General features: G+C 45.4%; 1 protein-coding gene across 9 annotated transcripts in view; it reads left to right on the top strand.

Annotated features, from left to right (window-relative positions):
• Window positions 1-21164, top strand: part of SYCP1 (synaptonemal complex protein 1) — a 327903-nt gene that overhangs the window by 244076 nt on the left and 62663 nt on the right. For 7 of the 9 annotated variants that reach the window (XM_033919065.1, XM_033919067.1, XM_033919066.1 and 4 more), the window contains 3 exons: window positions 1507-1617; window positions 12147-12239; window positions 16254-16325. In XM_033919065.1, coding sequence (XP_033774956.1) covers window positions 1507-1617; window positions 12147-12239; window positions 16254-16325 — 276 coding nt within the window. The remainder of the gene's footprint in view (window positions 1-1506; window positions 1618-12146; window positions 12240-16253; window positions 16326-21164) is intronic. The other 2 variants (XM_033919068.1, XM_033919072.1) reach the window with 2 other exon arrangements.

Here is a 21164-nt window from a genome sequence, read left to right on the forward strand (position 1 = left end):
GGTCTTCCCCAACTGTTGCTTCCCTGTCGTCCTTTGAGAGGACTGTACAACCTCAAACTGGAAATATTGGAGGAGGTAACCACGAGGTAACCACGTTTCTCCTCTTTTATCTTTATCTCAGATGGGAGACTTAATTGATAGTAAGAGTAAGGGAAACCCTCTTTTGAGGGTTCTTCTTCGCAAGCCAGTTCAGATGGTCACTGCTATTACTGCTGAAGAAATTGAGCCTCAAGAAAAGCCAGTTACTTTACAAGATGTAAGGTGAACTGAGTGTTCCATGGAAGGAACTGTTGCTTCATTGTGTCAATTTTCCCAGAAGGGAGCTATTAAGTTCTCTGAGATTGAAAAAAGTGTAGGTGACATTGATGTGAATATAGGGAAGATGGGGAAATCTCTATAGAAACTTACAAGCTGCTGATGCTTGCTTTGTTCTCCTTGTTACATAATCAATTGGAAACTATGGAAAATCGATTTCTCAGTAGGAATTTGAGACTATTGAACTTCCCAGTGACTCATTGTTTGGCTTATTTGGAATTGCTGAAAATATATTTGAAGGATATATTACAATATCCCAAAGCTGACTTACTGTCAGTTGAGAATATTTACTATGTATTAAAGGGTTCTAAGGAAACCAACAAGGGGGGGGGGAGGAGGGGAATGGATCAAATTGCACCTGATATATTTTCAGCAATTCCAAAGGAGCCAAACAATGAGTCACTGGGAAGTTGAATAGTCTCAAATTCCTATTGAGAAATTGATTTTCCATAGCTTCCAATTGATTATGTAACAAGGAGAACAAAGAAAGAAGTAGCAGCTTGTAATGTCTCTACAGTATAGAGATTTCCCCATCTTCCCTATATTCACATCAATGTCACCTAAACTTTTTCAATCTCGGAGAACTTAATAGCTCCCTCCTGTGAAAATTTGAAAATTCAGATATTCAGAGCCAGTATCCAGGCAGTGGTTGTTACTAAATATCCGGGAAGAGCAGTGACCAGCACTACTATCTAGATAGCACAAATTTTAAGGTGCCCAGAGAAGTCATCTTGTACTTTTCTCGAAGTGGCTTGAATCTACTGAAAACATAGGATTTATTTTATAGTGAAATGTACCAAAGGAATTAATTGTACTGTTTAAGTCAGAAGGTACAACAAAATACTCATGTCCCATGCTGTCCTTGGTTGGCTCCTTATTTTTTTCTACGAATTTCTGTAACAGTATTCCAACAGTGTCTTCAACTGATTTAAACACTTATGTTTCTGATTTTTTTTTCTTGTCTATGAAGAACTCCTTGTTATGGGTAAGCAATTTTGGCATTTCAGGGGAATTATCAAGAATTTTTGATGCAGTGACTGGGCAGTAAAACCTTTAATAGATAAAGGTTGTATATCTATCCTTTTGAAGTACCTCATAGTGCATTGAAATTACAGCTATTATTTTAATGGTTTGATTAAAATATTACACTGATATTTATTAATTTGAGTAAATAGTTTTACTTTCTATTAGGCTGAAAGGATGAAGGTAATAGCTGATGAGGCACAGAAAATGCAGAAAGAAACAGATATAAGATGTCAACATAAAATTGCTGAAATGGTGGCACTTATGGAAAAGCATAAGGTAAAAGTTAATTTTGAGATGGTATACAGTAGATAGTTCTTAATAAAGATCACAAAAATTTAGAAAGTGATGTAATTTGTAATATTTAGCAAAAGAAAAAATTTACATTTATTCTTTAGTTAGCTGTTGAACAACACTTTTATTTGGTATCAAAACAATTCAAAAAGGATAATGAGATAAAGATAATGGAAAGATTGTTATTAGTATCCTACTTGCAAATTGTGTGGTGCTCTTATGAGCAGACAGAACACAAGCTGAGTTGTGTAAACAGAGGGACCTTATACTAAAGTGTGATAAATGTTTGCACTTAGGCCAGGATTCTCAAAAACCCGCATTAAAAAGCGACCAAATCTAAAGTTAAACCCATGTTAAAGTGATACCGAATCTAAAAACCCGAGACATTCTTTAAAAATCAAGCATGCAAATAATAAGATAGCATCATGCATGCACACACACAAAAATCACGCATGCAAATAATAAGACAGCAGCGAAGATTTCCTACATTTGCATGAGCCCATCGCTGATGGGCACATGTGCAGAAAAAACGCCGTAAAAAAAAGCAAACAAAACACACACTCCCGCTGGCAGCAGGAGAGACTTTTATCAATCAAGCATAAAACATGCCTTTCTCTCCAAAAAACTACCATAATTCGGGTAAATCTTGTAATTTGTTTTTAATGTAAAATTTAATCAAGACTGATTTAATCAATAGTTCTGTAGACTGGTATAGTCCTTACGAATGGGTTATATACCTCACTGCTATCCAGTGGCGTATCTAGCATATGTGACACCCAGGGCCTGTATCCCCATCTGTACGAAAAACATGATTTTTAGTAACAAGCCACACGTCACACATGAGTACCTAGGAAAAGGCAGCATCTTACATACTGCAGTGAGCAGTACAACAGCAATACACCCATTGTAAAACTAAACAAGCCAGATTAGTGCAGATCAATCCTACACCGTCAATCCTAACAGAAAACCATGTCTTTTGAACACACAGAACACAGAAAACACCTTTGCCTAGTATGGAATGTCATCACAAACTAACCCCTCCCCCTTTTACAAAACTGTAGTGTGGATTTTAGCCACGGTGGTAACAGCTCTGACGCTCATGGAATTCTGAGCATCAGAGCTGCTACCACCACGGCTGGCGCTAAAAAACGCTCCACAGTTTTGTAAAAGGGGGAATAAAATAGAAATACATAGTCAAAGGCTAAATTGAACCAACAAGAAGCTGGACTCGTCTCTGATGCGACTTCCGGTTGTGTCAGAAACGACCTTTACGGCAGCCATATGCAACTACAACGCTCCGGCTGCTGAAGAAGCGCCGGCCAAAGGGCAGGGAGGTTTGTCGGACCGGGCCTGTTGGGGGTAAGGGTAAGCCACGAAGGTAAGTGGCAGGGAGGGAGAAAGGGAGCTAATTCAACTCAGCAGCAGCAGTAAGGAGGAAGGGAGCGCGATAGGGACTTGGGCGGATCGCCCCCCCCCCCCTTGGTACACCACTGCTGCTACCAGCAGGTACAGACTGAGAACAAACTTGTATATCAGGATAGCTTCCCCTCTTGCAATCCAGTCTTCCTCAGTTTCCTTTAGCAGGTGGTAAGACTAATTCGGCTCCTATCTTAGTACTGTTGGAATTTTGTTTTGGGTTCCTGAGTTCCCCTTTTGTGCCAGATAGAGCTTGGACGGGTCCAGTTTGAGGATCCGTGCGACCTTGGGGGTGCTAAACTCGGCAGGTCTCATGCTGGGTCCCTTTCCCCCACCTTCCTCCACCTCCCCACATTTTTGTAGAAGTGCCTCAGCCAGCAGCCTGGTCCCCTGGTTGGTCAGGCTTTCAGCTTTGAGAGCCGTGGAGTCTGTTCTGACTAAGTGGAAAAAAAAAATGCTGAGGTGTGCCAGTCTAAAGGGCTCAATTCCCTTTAAAACTGCTTTTTGTATTGTTTTTCTCATCTAACTGGCACTTTTATTACAGCTAGGGTGTTTTTCAGCACAATGAATACTTTTAAGGGGAAAAAAATACTCATTGTACTCTAGACGTGAGGTACTCACAGCCGGCCTGTTCAAGCATTGTGCAGGCCGGAATGGTGGGAAAGTCTTGGCAGTGGTTGCCAGCGGCCAGGGCACCCTGCCGCATGTACCTCGCGAAGGATTCCTTTACTGCCGGAGCGGCTGGGGATTCCCTTTTTGCGTCGGTTGGTTCCTCGGCCTCAGCGTCAGGAAAGTCCCAGGCTTTTCAGACATGACAGGCCGCAGGAGCTCTGATTTTGGCGGTTTCAGGTCCAGTTTTGGCAGGAACTTCCTCCTTCATTTCTGTTACCTCAGGTGACCTTCCCCCTGTTCTGGAAATACAGGGGCAAGGTATGGCAGGGTCCCCTGCTAGGGCAGGGAGTCCCTTGGAGCCACCAGGGATTTTTCCCTCTGAATTTATATTGGCACAATGTAAAGCTTATTTGCTGGCAGCTGAAGGTTCCATGTCCACTCGGGAGGGGGGGGGGAGCCCCCAAAGTCTTCCCCGGTGCGGCCCCATACAGCGGCGGTTTTGTCCCCCTCTACTCCTCTCTCATCTAAGCGCCCGAGGGTTTCTTGGGATGAGGGTTTTTGCCCAGAGGAGCAAGATGGTACTGATGTGGACCTGGACCTTTGGGGAGATTTCCAGGATCCTCTTGGGAAGCCGGATTCCACCAGTGAGGGGTTCGAGCACCTCTCTGCTGGTGAGGATGCGTCTGGTGCGCATTTTTCAGTGGGAAGAGCTTCATGAGTTAATTCTTCAGGTCTCCTCAGTTTTGCACTTTGAAGACACCATGTCAGAGCCCCCGTGTACGGTGGACTCCTTGCTTAAGGAGATCCAATCTGATTCCTGATCTTTTCCTATGCATCAGGATATTTGGGACATTATGTTTGCACAGTGGCAGGTGCCAGAAGCTCCTTTTTATTTTGCGTGCTCTATTACCCGTCTGTATCCCATTCCTAAAAGGGATAGAGATACTCTAAAGTCACCTGTAGTGGACACTGTGGTCTCAGCCATCTCTAAGAGGCATACCGTGCCTGTTGAGGGTGGTATGGCCTTGAAGGACCCTGAAGAGCATAAGTTGGAGTCCCTCCTTAAACAGAGTTTTGATGTTACAGTTCTGGCAGTCCAGGCGGCAATGTGTGGCAGGCTAGTGGCTCGGGCATGTTTTTGCTAGGCCAAGCATGTGCTTGACAGTATATCTGAGGATTGGGAATTGCTAAAGCGCAAAGTGGCAAAGATTGAATTGGATGCTTCTTATCTTTCAGATGCCATGTATGACCTCTTGCAAGCTTCTGCCAAGTCGTTGGCTTTTGGAATGACAGCATGCCGTACCTCATGGCTTCACACTTGGTCGGTGGATATGGAGTCCAAAACTAAGTTGACAAAATTTCCCTTTAAAGGGTCCTTGGACAAGTTGGTTCAGACTCTTAACTGATTCTAAAGTGCCTCATTTGCTTGAGGATAGACGTAGGCTGCTGGCTCGAGGTGAGGCTGCTCGTGGGTGTGATTTCTGCTACTTCGGCCCTGTTAGAGAGGCTGCCTCCTTTCAGTCTCCTGGGCTCTATAAAGGCAGGCTCTTTCAGCGCATGCAGTCCTTTCGTGGGGCCTGCCAGGTGCAGGCCCTTGCCGGGTCCCCTGCCGCCCGCCCTGCCAAATGACTCCTTGCCGGCACCCGTCTTTGTTCCGGTGGGCACCAGACTGTGAGATTTTTCTCCAAAATGGGCAGACATCACATCCGATCAGTGGGTTCTGGAGGTGATTCGGGATGGCTATGCTCTGGAGTTTGCCTGTTCTTTGCCAAATTGTTTTCTCGCTTCCCCCTCGCAGGTGGAGTGGAATAGCAGGCCTTTCGCCAGACCCTTCAAAGATTGTTGGACCTCCACGCGGTGGTTCCAGTTCCCCCCGCAGGAGTGAGGCACAGGTTAAGAAGAACATAAGAACATAAGAAGAACATAAGAAGTTGCCTCCACTGGGTCAGACCAGAGGTCCATCTCGCCCAGCGGTCCGCACCCGTGGCGGCCCATCAGGTCCACGACCTATGAAGTGGTTTCTGAACTCCTCTACAACCTACCTCAAGTTCTATCTGTACCCCTCTATCCCCTTATCCTCCAGGAACCTATCCAAACCCTCCTTGAACCCTTGTACAGAGTTCTGGCCTATCACAGGTTGGTACTCAATTTACTTTGTGGTGCCAAAGAAAGAAGGGCCCATCCTAGATTTGAAGGTGGTTGACAGGGCTCTTCACATGCCTTCCTTCTGCATGGAAATCGGCGGTCTGTGATTCTGGCGGTTCAGCCGGGGGAGTTTCTGACCTCTCTAGATCTGATGGAGGTCTACTTGCACATTCCTATTCGGGCCTCCCATCATCGCTTCCTGTGCTTTGCGATCTTGGGGCAACATTATCAGTTCTGTGCACTTCCCTTTGGTCTGGCTACGGCTCCGTGGATGTTCACCAAAGTGTTGGTGGTCATCGTGGTGACATTGCGAAAAGAGGGCATTCTAGTTCATCCCTACCTGGTTGATTCATGCAAAGTCATTCCAGGAGAGCACCCGGGTCATGGTTCGGGTGGTGGAGTTTCAGCAGTCGCTGGGATGGGTAGTTAACCTTTCCAAGAACCGATTGTCTGCATCTCAGCACCTGGAGTATCTAGGAGTCCTGTTCGACACCTCCTTGGGGAAGATCTTTCTTCTGAATGCCCAGGTAAGCATCTTGGGATCTGAATCTGGTTCTGTCTGTTCTAGTGCGCCCACCTTTTGAACCGTTGGGCGACTGCTCTTTGAAGGCCCTTACTCTTAAAGCAGTCTTCTTGGTGGCCATTACTTCAGCTAGACATGTTTCTGAGCTGCAGGCTTTCTCTTGTGGGGCTCCCTTCTTGGAGTTTTCTAGGGAGCGGGTTGTCTTGAGGCCTGTTCCTTCTTTTCTGTCAAAGGTAGTTTCTCCTTTTCATGTCAGTCAGGCTGTGGTTCTCCTGGTGTTGAGTAGCCGGGAGGGCTCTTCCAAGCAGAGACAGTTGCGCAAGTTGGATGTCAGTCAAGTCCTTCGCTCTTATGTGCAGAGGACCCAGGAGATCAGGAAATCAGATCATCTCTTTGTCCTTCTCGCAGGTCCTTATAAGGGGGATGGCGCTTCTAAGGCTTCTATTGCGCTGGATTAAGGAGACTATTGTTTCCGCTTATCTTCTGAAGCAAAAGTCTGTTCCAGAGTTTCTCAAGGCTCATTCCACTCGGGGTCAGGCAGCTTCTTGGGCTTCTCTAGTGCCTCTAGTGGATATTTGCAAGGCTGCAGTATGGTCTTCTCTGCATTCCTTTGTGGATGTTCAAGTGCATCGGGGCGCGGTATTCAGTGAACAAGTTCTGGTGTCGGCCCTTCGGGGGTCCCATCCTTAATGAGTACTGCTTTGGTATGTCCCATTTGTAAGGACTATACCTGTCTACTAGGTGCTACAGAAGGCGAAATTAGGTTCTTACCTGCTTGTTTTCTTTCTCTTAGCCTGTAGACTGGTATAGTCCCCCACTTTGTGTGGTGATTGTGGATTTTTGTTTTGCTCGTGTGCAGATTTTGTTTTTTCTGCGGGTTCTAGAATTTTTCTAGAGTCAGGGAGAATTAAGAACAGCAGCTATGGCTTAGCTGGTGAGCTGTGGGGATATTTTCTGTACTAGGGTTTAGTGCCACACATGGTCCAACAGTTGTTTACCAGTGTTTGTTGTTTTTACACTCCTGTTCGGAGTGTATTTTACTATTTTCAGTTGAAGTCTTTCCTAGGTTCTGCTTGGCTATTCAGCAGACTGGATTGCAAGAGGGGAAGCTATCCTGATATACAAGTTTGTTCTCAGTCTCCACCTGCTGGTAGCAGTGAGGTATATAACCTATTCGTAAGGACTATACCAGTCTACAGGCTAACAGAAAGAAAAATAGCAGGTAAGAACCTATTATCCCAAGAAAAGCAGGCAGCATATTCTCACACATGGGTGAGCCTCGGTACGACCACTTTAAAAGTGCATCACCACTTTAATACTTTAGAAAGTTTGCGATAGCCCGAACTGCGCATGCGCGGGTGCCTTCCCACATGATGTAGGGCACGCAGTCCTTCAGTTTCTTAGTTTCCGCAGAGCTAAGAAGACTCATCTTTCAACGGCTGTTGAAATTTTTTCGTTCGCTGTCTTCCCGCTCTCATGGATTTCTGACTTTTCAGTCAGCTTTCTTTTGTTTTCTATTCCTTTTATTATTTTTGTTAAAAAAAAAAAAAAGAGTAAAAATTTTCGTCTTTTCCCTTTCGTGGGTTCGACCCGGCGGGGCCTGTTCGTCCACCTTGGCATCGGGATTTGATTTAGCCGAGGCTGTTTTTCCATCAATGTCCCAGCCACAGACGGGTTTTTTAAAAGTGTGGATGCTGTGCTCAGCCCATTTCTATTTCCTCCAGTGCTTGGGGCCTGAGCACCATCCAGAGACTTGCTCTCGTTGTTCTTCCCTGCAGAAGAGGACCCTTAAAAATTGCATCGTTCAGCAGAAACTACTTTTCGGCGCGGCCATGGAAGGAGATGTGACACCGGTCTCAGCATTTGCGGCGCCATCAAAATTGACACCACAACTCTCGACATCGCAGGAGCCATCTGCAGTGTCGCTCACATCAGTAGGTAAGCCAGCTAAAAAGCCTTCCCCCACCTCCTCTGGGTTTGAGGTCAAAGTAGCAGGGAGTCAAGTCCTTCTGACCTTGAAGACTCAAAAAGCGCTCTGCTCCGATATCGGTGAGTGTCTCGACATCGGTCTCCTCATCATCGGAGTGCAGAGCTGCACCGACGGTACCGGCAAGAAAGCCAGCAATATTGGTGCTTACTTTTAAGCAGCAGATTAAGGAATTGCTGCAAGAGGAATTAAGGGAGCAGTTCCAATTGCTGATGCCGACTCTGCCCATGTCAACACCGACTCCTCTGGTGCCAGTCAGGTCTGAGCCCTCGACACCGGTAGCACCCTCACAGGAGTCTCCATCAGTACCATCACGTCTCATGAAGGAGCTGACGCCGATGAGCCGCTGACGCCGATCATCCTCAGCTCAGAAATCACCTGAGACAGTGTTGGTGCGGTCAGAGAAGGCTATGAAGAAGTTAAAGCATGTAAAGCCTTTGACACTGAGTACTTGACACTGACCCAGAACAGCTCGGGATTCGAATCTCTGGGGAGATTCTGAGCAAGACCCCAATTTATCTGAAGAGTAGGGTTCTTCAGAAGATGAGTCTTTTCACCACTCTTCTTAAGATGCTCCTGTTGTGTTTGAGAAATCATCTTTATCCAGATTCTTCAGGCTAATGCCTGAAATCTTAGCTATTCCCTTGAAGCTGACTCTAAAAAATCTAAAGAATTTTTAGATGTCTTGGATTATGATCAATCACCCAAGGACCTTCTGAAACTTCCTTTCCACTATATTTTGCGGGAAACTTTTTATAAGAACCTGGAGACACCTTTTACCATTCCTGTAGCTCCACAGCTCTCCTATGAATCTCTTCTGGTGGAATCAACATTAAAGAAATCTTCATGGGCTAGTGTGTATGCCTCTGTACCCCCTGGCAGAGAGGTCCAAGCTATGGACCGGTTTGGCAAAAGACTGTACCAGAATGCTATGTTGGCCAGCCGGTCCAGCAACTACACTTTTCATTTTTCCTTCTATATGAAGCATTTGGTCAAGCAGGTTGCTATATTCCTAAACTATCTGCATGAATGTAAGCTCCCTGCTTTTCAGCATTTCATCTCTGACCTGCTCCAACTAAGAAAGTACATGGTTCATTCCATCTATGATACCTTTGAACTTTCCTCATGTGCTACGGCAATGTCAGTAGCCATGCGACGTCTGGCCTGGCTTCTAGTATCTGAACTGGATGTCAATAATCAGGACAGGTTGGCCAATGCACCTTGTCTGGGGGATGAGCTTTTGGGTGCCTCCATGGACACGGCTACCCAGAAGTTGTCTGCTCATGTGACCAGGTGGGACACTCTGGTAAAGCTCAAAAAGAAGCCTCCATCTTCTCGCCCCTTCAGACCAGCCTCTTCATATCAGTGAAGGTATGCTGCAAAACCTGCAACTCCAGCCCAGTCTCAACCCAGGAGACAGTGGCAACAACAACAGCAACCACGTCAACAACAGCAAAAATAAGTTGCCCCCCCAAAATCTACCCAGCCTTTTTGACTTGTTTCTTCAGAGCATAGCCAACGTCAACATTTTCCTCAGCCCATCTGAAGCCATCTTCAATTTTTCATAGCTCGCTGGGAGCTCATAACATCAGAACTCTGGGTCCTCACCATCATTCATCAGGGTTACACTCTCAATTTTCACAGACTGCCATCAGACCATCCTCCAAGAGAGTCTGTTTTGGATCCTGCACAGTCCTTCCTTCTTCTACAGGAGGTTCAATCCCTTCTCCTGCTGAATGCCATCGAGGAAGTTCCCCTCAATCAGCAGGCCCAGGGATTTTACTCCCGTTACTTCTTAGTCCCCAAGAAGATGGAGGACTGAGACCCATCCTGGATCTCAGAGCTCTCAACAAATTTTTAGTCAAGGAGAAATTCAGGATGCTATCTCTTGTCTTGCTTTACCCTCTCCTCAATCAGAACGACTGGCTATGCTCTCTGGATCTCAAGGAAGCCTACACACATATTCCAATTCATCTGACTTTCAGGAAGTACCTCCGTTTCGAGATCAATCAATGTCATTACCAGTACAAGGTCCTTCCCTTTGGCCTGGCATCTTCTCCCAGAGTCTCCACAAAGTGCCTGATTGTAGTGGCCACATCTCTCCGTTCCCACAGCCTCCAAGTCTTCTCTTATCTGGACGACTGGTTGATCAAGGCTGTTTCATCTCGGGAAGTAGTCCAAACAACATCTCAGACCATTTATTTTCTTCAGATACTACTACTACTAATAATTTTATTCTTTTATACTGCCATAACCAAAAGTTCTAGGCGGTTTACACTAAAAAGAGCTGGACAATCGGCAAAATACAATAATACAGTAAAAAATACAAATATTTGTAAAATAGAATTTCAATAATAAAGCTCTCATTAAGTAATAAACTTATCGAAAAAGTGGTCTTAATTTCCGAAAACAGCAATAGGATAACATAGCTTACTGAATACATTTACCTAACCAAGATTGTTGCCTACCAGCTTGAAATGCTAGGGTCATAGAAACATTGAAAATGACGGCAGAAAAGGGCCACGGCCCACCTAGTCTGCCCACTCTGATGACCCACCCCCTAACTTCTTCCATGAAGAGATCCCACATGCCTATCCCATTTTTTCTTAAAATCTGGCATACTGCTGGCCTCAATTACCTGTAGTGGAAGATTATTCCAGCGATCAACCACCCTTTCGGTGAAGAAATATTTTCTGGTGTCACCATGAAATTCCCCCCCCCCCTGATTTTCAACGGATGCCCTCTTGTTGACGTGGGCCCTATCTAAGAAGGTCTTATATCTACACCCATTAATTTTTGGATAAGCAAATAAGTAGAAGTTTATAGTTTCTCATTCCGACTCAACGTCTGCAGTTTATTGGGGCAGTCCTAGACACCATTCTCATGAGAGCGTTTCTTCCTGCAGATCGCCTTCAGGCTTTAATACGTTTGTGTCAGCAACTGCTTCAGTCCATCTCTGCCAGGCACATAATGGTTCTTCTAGGCCACATGACTTCCACTAGTCATGTAACTCACATTCCCCCCCTTTTACAAAAGCGTCGTGTGGTTTTTAACGCTGACTGTGGCAGAAAACAGCTTGTAAGCTTATAGGAATTCTATGAGCGTCGGAACTATTACCACCATGACCGGCGCTAAAAAACGCGCTACGCTTTTGTAAAAGGGGGGATTGTATTTTAAAAATCTAGCGTTAAGCTATGTAATTGGCAAATAATGCACAATGAATCCAATTAATGTGTGTATAGATAACATATTTTATTGCCATAATGCAGCCTAAAATATAGGGCCTCAAAAATTGACTTCAATGTGTTAAAATAAATCTGTAGTATTCTTGTCATCCAAATAATTTTCTGTAAGAATCAAATAGTAGTTGTTGTCTTTTAAATACAAGAGTTTGAAAGTTTGGTTAAAAAAGCAAGTTAAAAAAACGTAGTCTCCATCAATGGCTACACACTTTTCCAAAGTCGTGCTAGCGGGTTTAATGCACGTGACTTTTCATCACACTCTAACCCCCGCGCTGGATGAAAAACTACCGGCTGTTCAGGAGGAGGCGGTAGTGGCTAGCACAGCCGGCGGTTTAGCGCGCACTATTACGCATGTTAAACCGCTAGCGCGGCTTTGTAAAAGGAGCCCTTAATCTAACGAGTTTCCAGTTTTTTGTAAGTTATTTTAATTCACTGGATTAAGTGTGTAGCTCTCGATTGAGTTATTTAACTTGCTTTTTTACCAAACTTTTCAAACCATCCTCATATTATATTGTGATACATACATGCAAAATAAAAATATGAATCTAAGCAATTTAAAATGAAACCTTTTTATGTGAATTTCATGTAGCATCAATATGATAAAATGGTTGAAGAAAAAGATGCAGAGTTAGGACTTCATAAGACAAAGGAGCAAGAGACAATTTCTACAAAAGTATCTTTGGTAATATTTATATTATTATACAAATACTCCATGGTATTCCATGCTTTCTCCTTTAAGAAGTTTACTAAATATAAGAGTTCTCTTTTTGTTGTATGTAATAAAAAAATACCTGGCAAAATGTACCCCAGAAGGAATAGACCCTCCTAAGTCTAAAGTGTAGTCAATCTATCAAAAAAGAGGCAGTCTTCTGCAGCAGACTGGCTAACCTACTGAAGAGGGCTTTTAAACTAGGAATGTTGGAGAAGGGTGAACAAAGCCCTCAAGTAAGTCCTCAAGTAAGTAAAACATTAAGGGGAAGGGTTCATGAAAGGGTGTTACGTGCGTTAGCGTGCACTAACCACTAAAGATACCCCTAGAATATAATGGGCGTCTTTAGAAGTTAATGCCTGCTAACATGATTGTGCACACTAACACTACACTTAGGCCCAGATTCACTAAAGATAGCGACTCAATCGCTGTGGCCGATTCTCTGGCCAATTTTCAAACAGCGACTGATTCACTATCAAGTTTGCATGCAAATGATTTGCACAGAGGTGAGCGATTGAGTTGGTGCAGAGCCCTTACAGTAGTGACAGGAGAAGCAGTCTCCTGTCACTGCTGTCAGGGCTTCTGCCAGGGAGGAGGGAGGAGCCTGAGCCAATCGGGGACTTCCTTAGGCTCCTCCATAAGGAAGTCCCTGATTGGCTCAGATGTCTCAGGCCCTTCCCAAGGGAGAAGCCCGAGGCGCCTGAGCCAATCAGGGCTTTAGGCTCCTCCCCGTATACTACATGATGCACCAGGGCGGGGCCTAAGGCTTGCATTACGGAAAGCAGACAGCAAAGCAGGAGGGATTGAGCTTTGCAGGCAGTGGGCAAGAGGGCAGCGAGGGAATGGAAGGGAGGGAAGCTAACCTCACTAGGCAGTCGGGGGCCCCCTGCCCTGTTTGTTCCAACCCTAACGCCGGCCTTGGGGCCCCCTGATATTTTTGGTCCCGAGGCATGTGCCTACTAGGCTTACCCTTTAATCAGGCACTGCCTATGTGCTCTCTAGGATGGCAGAACTCAGCAATCCACCTCCTATACAACCTTAACTTCTGGGACCCCATCACACACAGCCCACTGGCTACCTGTCAGCAAGCGCTGTGCCTTCAAGGCCCTTGTAATGCCTCATAAAAGATTCCAGACAAGACAAAAAGAGTTGGGAAGGGACACCACACATCAGCCTCAAGGACAATCAATTTATTGAGAACATATAAATTATAAAAACATGTCAATATAAATAGCTAAAACATAAGGCAAGTTTTACTGAGTCTTTAGTCCTTTTTGTACTGGACCCACAAAACCCTCACCTTCATAGCATCCAAGCTGCATCTGTACACCCCAACCATTCTCTCCGCTCTGAAACAAGATAGATGGCTCAGCATCCCCCCAGGAAGAGCTCTCCAGATGGAAACTGCATGCAAATGCTCCTACAGCCATTTTCTTCCTCAACTATGGAACTAGTTGCCTACATAGATCAGATCACTGAACTCACTGATGGCCTTCCTCTTTTGCTAAAACTGCTTCTCTATAATTTTCCTTCTATGTGCTCCTTTGTTTGTAACCAATCTATGTCCTTAAATTTACTTTCTGAATGTTCCATTGTAACCCGTTCTGAGCTTCTGGGAGGATGGGATAGAAATTTGAAAAAATAAAAAAGTGTCAAGAAAAGTGTGGAATAAATTGTAAGTTTCATGGTTCCACATCATTCTTTCTTAGTTGGGCTGAGAACTTTTCAGCGGCCCCTCATAAAAACTCCAGTAAGGGCAGTCTATATAAGAAAGGTGTGTATGGTTTTTAAGATTTTCATTATAACATGCACAAAAATGATATAGAAAGGTCCCTTTTATATTTTATTATTTTGAACTTCCTAGATTATATTTCAAAAAGCATGCACTAGCGATGTATGGATAGGGTTACCATACATCCAGATTTACCCGGACATGTCCTCTTTTTAGAAGGCTGTCCGGACTGTTTACTGAACTGGGGGGAGTTTGTCCAAGTTTTGACCTCTCTCTCTCTTTCCAGCCCCCACGCCAGAGTTGGTTATGGTTTTCCCCTGTCTCCCACCTACCTCCTCTTATGCTGGAGTCTTCAGGCCACCAGCAGCGTCAGCCAGGTGAGCCTATGTCTTTGGCCTGCCCCAGAAGCCTTTTCTCTGATTCCTACACAGGAACAGGAAGTCACAATAGAGAGAAGGTTTCCAGGGCAAGCCAATGGCAGCAAGCTCACCTCGCTGACACTGCCAGTGGCCTGAGGATTTCAGCCCGGAGGAGGTATTGGAAGACAGGTGAGAGCCATACCTTACTCTGAGGTGGGGGGGGGGGGGGCTGCAGAGAGAGAAAGAGGCCATGCCACCAGAGCCTGCTGGGGGATGTTGAGAGAAAACACCTGCGGGAGAGGAGATGAGAAGAGAGAGAGTGTTAGAAAGAAAGAGAAAGAAGCACCTGCAGGAGAGGGGGGGGGGGGGGTTGGAAGGAGAGAGAGTAGCACCAGCGGAAGAGGGGAGGTTAGAAGGAGAGAGAGAAGCACCTGCAGGAGGTGGGGGTTGAAAGGAGAGAGAGAGAGAGAGAGAGAAGCACTCGCAGGGGAGAGGGGGGTTAGAAGGAGAGAGAGAGAAAGAAAAGCACCTGCGGGGGGGGGGGGGGTATTGAAGGAGAGGGAAGGGGGAGGGGGAGTTAAAGGGGAAGAGAGAGATGCACTAAAAAGGCTAAAAGGGTACAGAGGATGGAAAGGAGGGGGCTAAGGAAATGAGTGAAAGATGGGGGTGGGGCAGGACTTGGGTGGGTCTGGGTCACATGTCCTCTTTTTTGCTTTCACAAATGTGGTAACCCTAGGACTGCATAAAAGTCAGCCTTATCTTTTATGTGGTTTGCCAAAGCTAGTTAAGTGCTGAATATCACAGATTGTTTTTGCTGGCTCCATATACTGGACCATAATTGAATTGCCAAGGATAAAACTGGCAGCAGTCAACAAAAATATTGAACCCTTTGGTAATTTTTCTTTCAGAAATGAAGGGAAATGAAATAGGTAATAAAGAAGTTGATTTCCAAAAAGAGTTATCTAGGAAGGAGCAGCTCTTACCAGTTGCTTAGTAAGAAGGGTGGGGATGGACTGCCCTGGAAGCTGTCTTAGTATGGGTGCCTGCAACCTCTCCCCCTCTCCACTCCTTCCCACCCTCCCCGCCACACGCATGCCTTCTTGCTATTCGCTGGCGTGAGCAGCAGCTACAACCTGCTGCTTGCGCTGTCTCGGCTCTCCCTCTAATGTCACTTCTTGGTCCCGCAACCAGGAAGTGACATCAGAGGAAAAGCCAAAGCTGGCGCAGGCAGTAAGTTGGAGATGCTGTTCATGCCAGGGAAGTTAAAAAAGTACAGGGGGAGGGCAAGAAAGGAGTGGGGACATCACTGCCCTGGGTGCCTTCCACCCTTGCTATGCCACTGACTCCTACAACTTCTGTTTACTGGATCCCACCCTGATTTTCAGTGGGATTTACGCAGATGGTGCCAGCAAAGTCAGAACAGAGCTGGGAATTACCAGCCACTACCAATATTCAGTGGCAGTACCTAGATAGCTTCCCAGTTAACCTGGAACAGCAAAAAAGGAAAAAGACTTTTCTGAAGTTAAAAGGTATCTGGGTATTGAATAGTGGCAGTACCTAGGTAACTCCCAGCAACCACGCCAGACCCAGATGTTTATTGCTGGTTCCCGGATAGGAACTGGCACTGAATATCTGAATTTAATTCAGCTGGCAGTTGTCAGCATTTAAAAAGATGCTGATCACTGCTTGCTGAATATTGACCCCCAAATTTTCTATTTCATTTCAAAGAAATATGTTTTTAGCATATATGGAATCTAGATTTTTACAGAAAAATTTTAGCAACTGAGGGTCTTACTGGTAAGTGTAATTGATTTGCATTGTATGCATTCTTGATTTGCAGTCAGTAACTTTTCTGTTTGATGGTGATTTTTTTTTTTTGTCTAAAACTCTTTTCAGGAAATTGAGCTCTGTTGTCTCAAAAAGGAACTTATGGCTCTTAAGGAGCAATTTGAAAAAGTTGAAGAAAAGGTATGACTTGTTTTTTTGTTCATACTAAAGAAACTCAGAACTGTTCTGTAATCTCTTAGGCCCCGATGCTCAAAAGCTTTCTATGGCAGTAAGAGTTGTTCCAGTGCAATAGGTGAAACATTCTAGACAGATGGATAAGTGTTCCCATAGCTGCATGTCATCTGCAGAAGTAATCCACTCCAAAGTTTTTCTTTGTGCCTCTACTGTACTTCATTGGGCTCCTTAGCTCCACCTACAGTTTTTCCCTTCTGCACGCATGCCAGTAAGAGTGTGTTTGTTCTGCTCTCCACATTTTATTATTTTATTCAGTGTGTTTTTTGTCCCTTTTTCAGAGTTTCGGTGCATTGAGATCACAGACTTTCGGTCTGCAGCTGACAGGCCAATCTCTGGTGGTACCTTTCAGCCAGCCTGCATTTGCTTTACAGGAGCTCAGGGCCATCCTCATCTTTCTCCTTCTGCTGAACGAAGGTTCGAGCGTAGGCTGTTTGGCATCCGTTGGAATCTTGGCAGAGTCTTGCAGGTTGCCGGCTGCAGCTTCTCACCTCTGCCTGCCCATGAACATGTCTGTTGGTCTGCAGGGGTGGAGGTACAGTCAAGCATAGGGTCTGACTGGCAGCCCGAAGATCAGCATTGCAGAGGCATTCCCAGCATGAGGCAGTGTTTTTCTGATTCCAACTATTGTAACTGGATTGTGAACTACAGGTCACAGTGAGTAAAGGCTGTAACAGCTTGTGAGGTCAATCAGGGGAGATCTGAAATTTGAAATTTTGAGGGTTTCTGCATGTTCCCCCATCTGAAAAATCCTGAAATCACCATTTTTGTAGTTTGTTTAATGTAAAAAAAACCCAAACATTGCAAATTACTTAGTGGTGGCCATCTTGGATTTTTAGCAATCTTTTTTTCTAAAGCTCCATGCTTCTCCAAAACTGCAGTTTTTGTCTCAAAACTTGGGATGCAGTCCTTGGACTCTCATAATGTGAATTCTTGCCAGGATTGCACAAATTAGCTCTTCAAGATCATCCTTTCACCACATACCACATGGTGCAGCCAGGAGAAATGTCAGCATCCAGCTTAGTCTCTCCCATGTTGAAGCAGATGACCAAATGCTCAGATAGCCTGATGGGATGGCCTTCTTTTTTTTTTTTTAATTCTTTATTCAACAAGTGGAAAATATGACATCATTTAAAACATGTACAGAACACTTAAGAATCCATCAATTATCATTGTAAATACATAAATTAATCCCCCTCCCACCCTCCCCCCTCCTTACTTCAATCAAAAGTAACATATAAATAGTGTAATCTTGTTTACTTATTAATCTTTAACTTAAAAAAAAATTTTATACCGGCACCCCTCCCCCAATGTTCAAATATATTGTCAGTGGAAAAAATGATGTCTACTCGTTGCAATAATTTGCCAATGGCCCCCAGATCTTTATAAAATTATTATAGCTCCCTTTCTGCAAAGCAATTGTTCTTTCCTTCTTATAAATATGACATAATGAATTCCACCAGAATGTATAATAAGGATGGCCTTCTTTATTTTCAGGGCCTAAGAAAAACAAAGTTAAGTCATCAAAGGGTGACTCTACGCCCCAGGAGCTGGAGGCTTTCTCTGAATTTATGAAACATGTGGAATGAGTTTCAAAGCTAGCATTCTTCCCCTGCGCAGTCCCATTCTACCTCAGATGCGTCTCTCAGTGGTGTTATTTCTATGTCCTCATTTCAGTCAGCCGCTGTTCTTGCACTGCCTGAATCTGATATGGGGGATCCTGATGATGACCAGCTTGCTGACCCCTTATTTACAGGCGCATATCTTCCCGGGATGGGCATCAGGGACTGTGTGTTGGATCTGCAGATCTCTCTAGGGCAGGAGTAGGCAATTCTAGTTCTCGAAAACCACAGGCAGGTCAGGTTTTCAGGATATCCACAATGAATATGTATAAGATGGATTTGCATGCACTGCCTCCTTGAGATGCAAATCTATCTCATGCATATTTATTGTGGATATCCTGAAAACCTGACCTGCCTGTGGCTCTCAAGGACTGGAATTGCCTATCCCTACTCTAGGGTTTTGGAACCTGGAGATGATCCCATGGTTCTGTGTTTATTTAAGTCTGCGGCTTTACCAGATTTTATTTTGGAGTCTTTGCAGGAGTTGAATTTAGTCACTCAGCCAGCTCCATCCACTTCCTGGCTTTGTGGTGTGCGCTCAGTCTTCTATCTTCCCCTGGCATCCTGATATGAGCGTCCCTATCTCAGAGCAGTATGACTCTCCAGAAGGTGCTCTTAAGCGAGAGCCATGTCTCACTTGTTACCTCTAGCACAGGAGTGCCAGCAGTTTCTAGGTCAGCTTAGGGTGGATTCTTTGGTTGTGCAGGTGACTAATTGCACCTCTGTACCCAGTGAAGGTGATGTAATGCTTAAAGATACGCGGGACCGCTGTGAGGATGTGGTCCTCCGGAGACTTTTTGATGCAAAGGCTGCTTCAGTGGTATCCTTTGTCTGGTGCCTGTCTCTCTCGACTGCGCACACAAGAGAGTGAGGCTGTGGATCCTCCTCCTCAACTTCTTTTGGCTGGGTCATTGTATGACCTTATGCGTGCTTTGGCAAAGGTTTTGGCATACTCCATTTCTGACCGCAGGATGCTCTGGATCAGACAATGGGCTGGTGATTCTACTTCCAAGGCTACTTTGGTCAAACTTCCCTTTAAGGGACAAACTTTCAAATAATAAAAGAACAAGAGGGCATTCAGAAAAGTTGAAAGGGGACAGATTCAAAACAAATGCTAGGAAGTTCTTCTTTACCCAACGTGTGGTGGACACCTGGAATGCGCTTACAGAGAGCGTAATAGGGCAGAGTATGGTGCTGGAGTTCAAGAAAGGATTGGACAATTTCCTGCTGGAAAAGGGGATAGAGGGGTATAGATAGAGGATTACTGCACAGGTCCTGGACCTATTGGGCCGCCGCATGAGCAGACTGCTGGACACGATGGACCTCAGGTCTGACCCAGCAGAGGCATTGCTTATGTTCTTATTGTTTGGCAAGAGCCTGGACGCCTCATGAATTCTGTGGTGGACCATCTCCCCTAAGACTCTGCCTAATATTAGACCCAGTACCTCTAGAGGGTCTGGTCACTTCTAATTTTCATGGCTTTGGATGATCCCACCCATATGCAAGTGCCACTTCACATAGATTTTCCCAGGGTTCCCGGCCCAGGTATGCCAGCTACAGGCAAATCATCCTTATTCATGCCTTACTCATTGTGGGTTGGATATATTATATGAAGTGATCTGGATGTTTTTCTTTTGATTATCAGCTACAGGCAAGTCCCAGTCTTCTGCCTCCCATCCTGCACCCTTTGCCAAAAAGGCGTAATGATGCCAGGCTGAGGGATGCCCCTCTACAGATAGGGGGCGGACTCTCAGCGTTCCTGTCTGCCTGGTTTCGCATTTCATCCAACCAGTGGGTCTTGGACATTATTTGGTCAGGCTACAAGCTGGAATTTGCCCGGCCTCTGATGGACTGATTTGTGGACTCTCCCAAGGGTCAGCCAGACAAAGTGCTCAAGATTCAAGCCACTTTTCAATGCTTGCTAGATATTCAAGCTATAGAACCGGTGCTGCCTGAACTCTTGGACTCAGGCAGATACCCTACATATCATGCCAAAGAAAGGTTTTGAAGATTGGAGGCCTATTCTGGATCTTCAGCATGTGGATGTAGTTCTCAAGGTTCCATGCTTTCACATGGAGACAGTGCGATCGGTTATTGTAGCGATGGCACCGGGAGAGTTCCTTGCCTCTCTGGATCTCACGGAAGCTTACTTGCACATTCCTATATTTCCAGCCCACCACAGATTCTTACGGTTGCATGTACTGGAACAGCATTACCCATTCTCGGCTCTGCCCTTTGGGTTGGCAATGGCTCCCCGTACCTTCACCAAGATGATAGTGGTCATATCAGCTTACTTGCAAAAAATGGATCTACAGACACACCCTTACTTGGATCACTGACTGAACAGAGCTCCTTCATTGGCCAAGGGTCAGCACATGGTAGATCAGTTGATCCAGGTGCTGGAGGGCCTGGGCTGGATCGTGAACTACAGAAAAAGCAATCTGATGTCCATGCAGTCGCTGGAATATCTGGGAGTTCTCTTCAACATGGCTGAGGGCTATATCTATCTTCCAGAGGCATACAGACAGAAACTGTGCACCCAGATTTCTTCCCTTTTGGAGCTGCCAAATCCTTCGGCATGGGACTATCTTGAGGTCCTGGGGTTCATGGCTGCCATGTTGGATGTGGTTCCTTGGTTGTGGGTACACATACATCCTCTCCAGCATGCCTTACTCTTTCGCTGGGCTCCGCACATGGTACTTTACAGACCTATCTTCCCTGGACTCTGGAGGCTCGGGCCAACATGGATTAGTGGCTTCTCCTATAGTCGGTCTGCAGGGGTATTCCACTGCAGATTGCCTCCTGGATCATGGTGATGATAGATGCCAGTCTTCGGGGCAGCGGAGCCCACTGCAATCATTGTCCCATCCAGGGGTGTTGGTCACCCTCTCAGAGGAAATGGTCAATCAACCAATTGGAGCTGAGAACCATTCAGCTGACTCTGGAGGGTCAAGTGGTCAGGGTCTTCTCTGACAATACGATGGCAGTAGCCTATGTCAGTCACCAAGGAGGGATCAAGAGCACCCCTCTGCTCAGGAAGCCCACCTTTTTTTTTTTCTATGAGTGGAATATAACCTCCAAGCACTATCAGCAGTGCACGTGGTGGGAATAGACAATGTTCAAACCAACTTTCTCAACAGACAGATTCTGGGTCCGGGCAAGAGAG

The sequence above is a fragment of the Geotrypetes seraphini genome, chromosome 13 (assembly GCF_902459505.1).
Source record: "Geotrypetes seraphini chromosome 13, aGeoSer1.1, whole genome shotgun sequence".
NCBI lineage: Eukaryota > Metazoa > Chordata > Amphibia > Gymnophiona > Dermophiidae > Geotrypetes > Geotrypetes seraphini.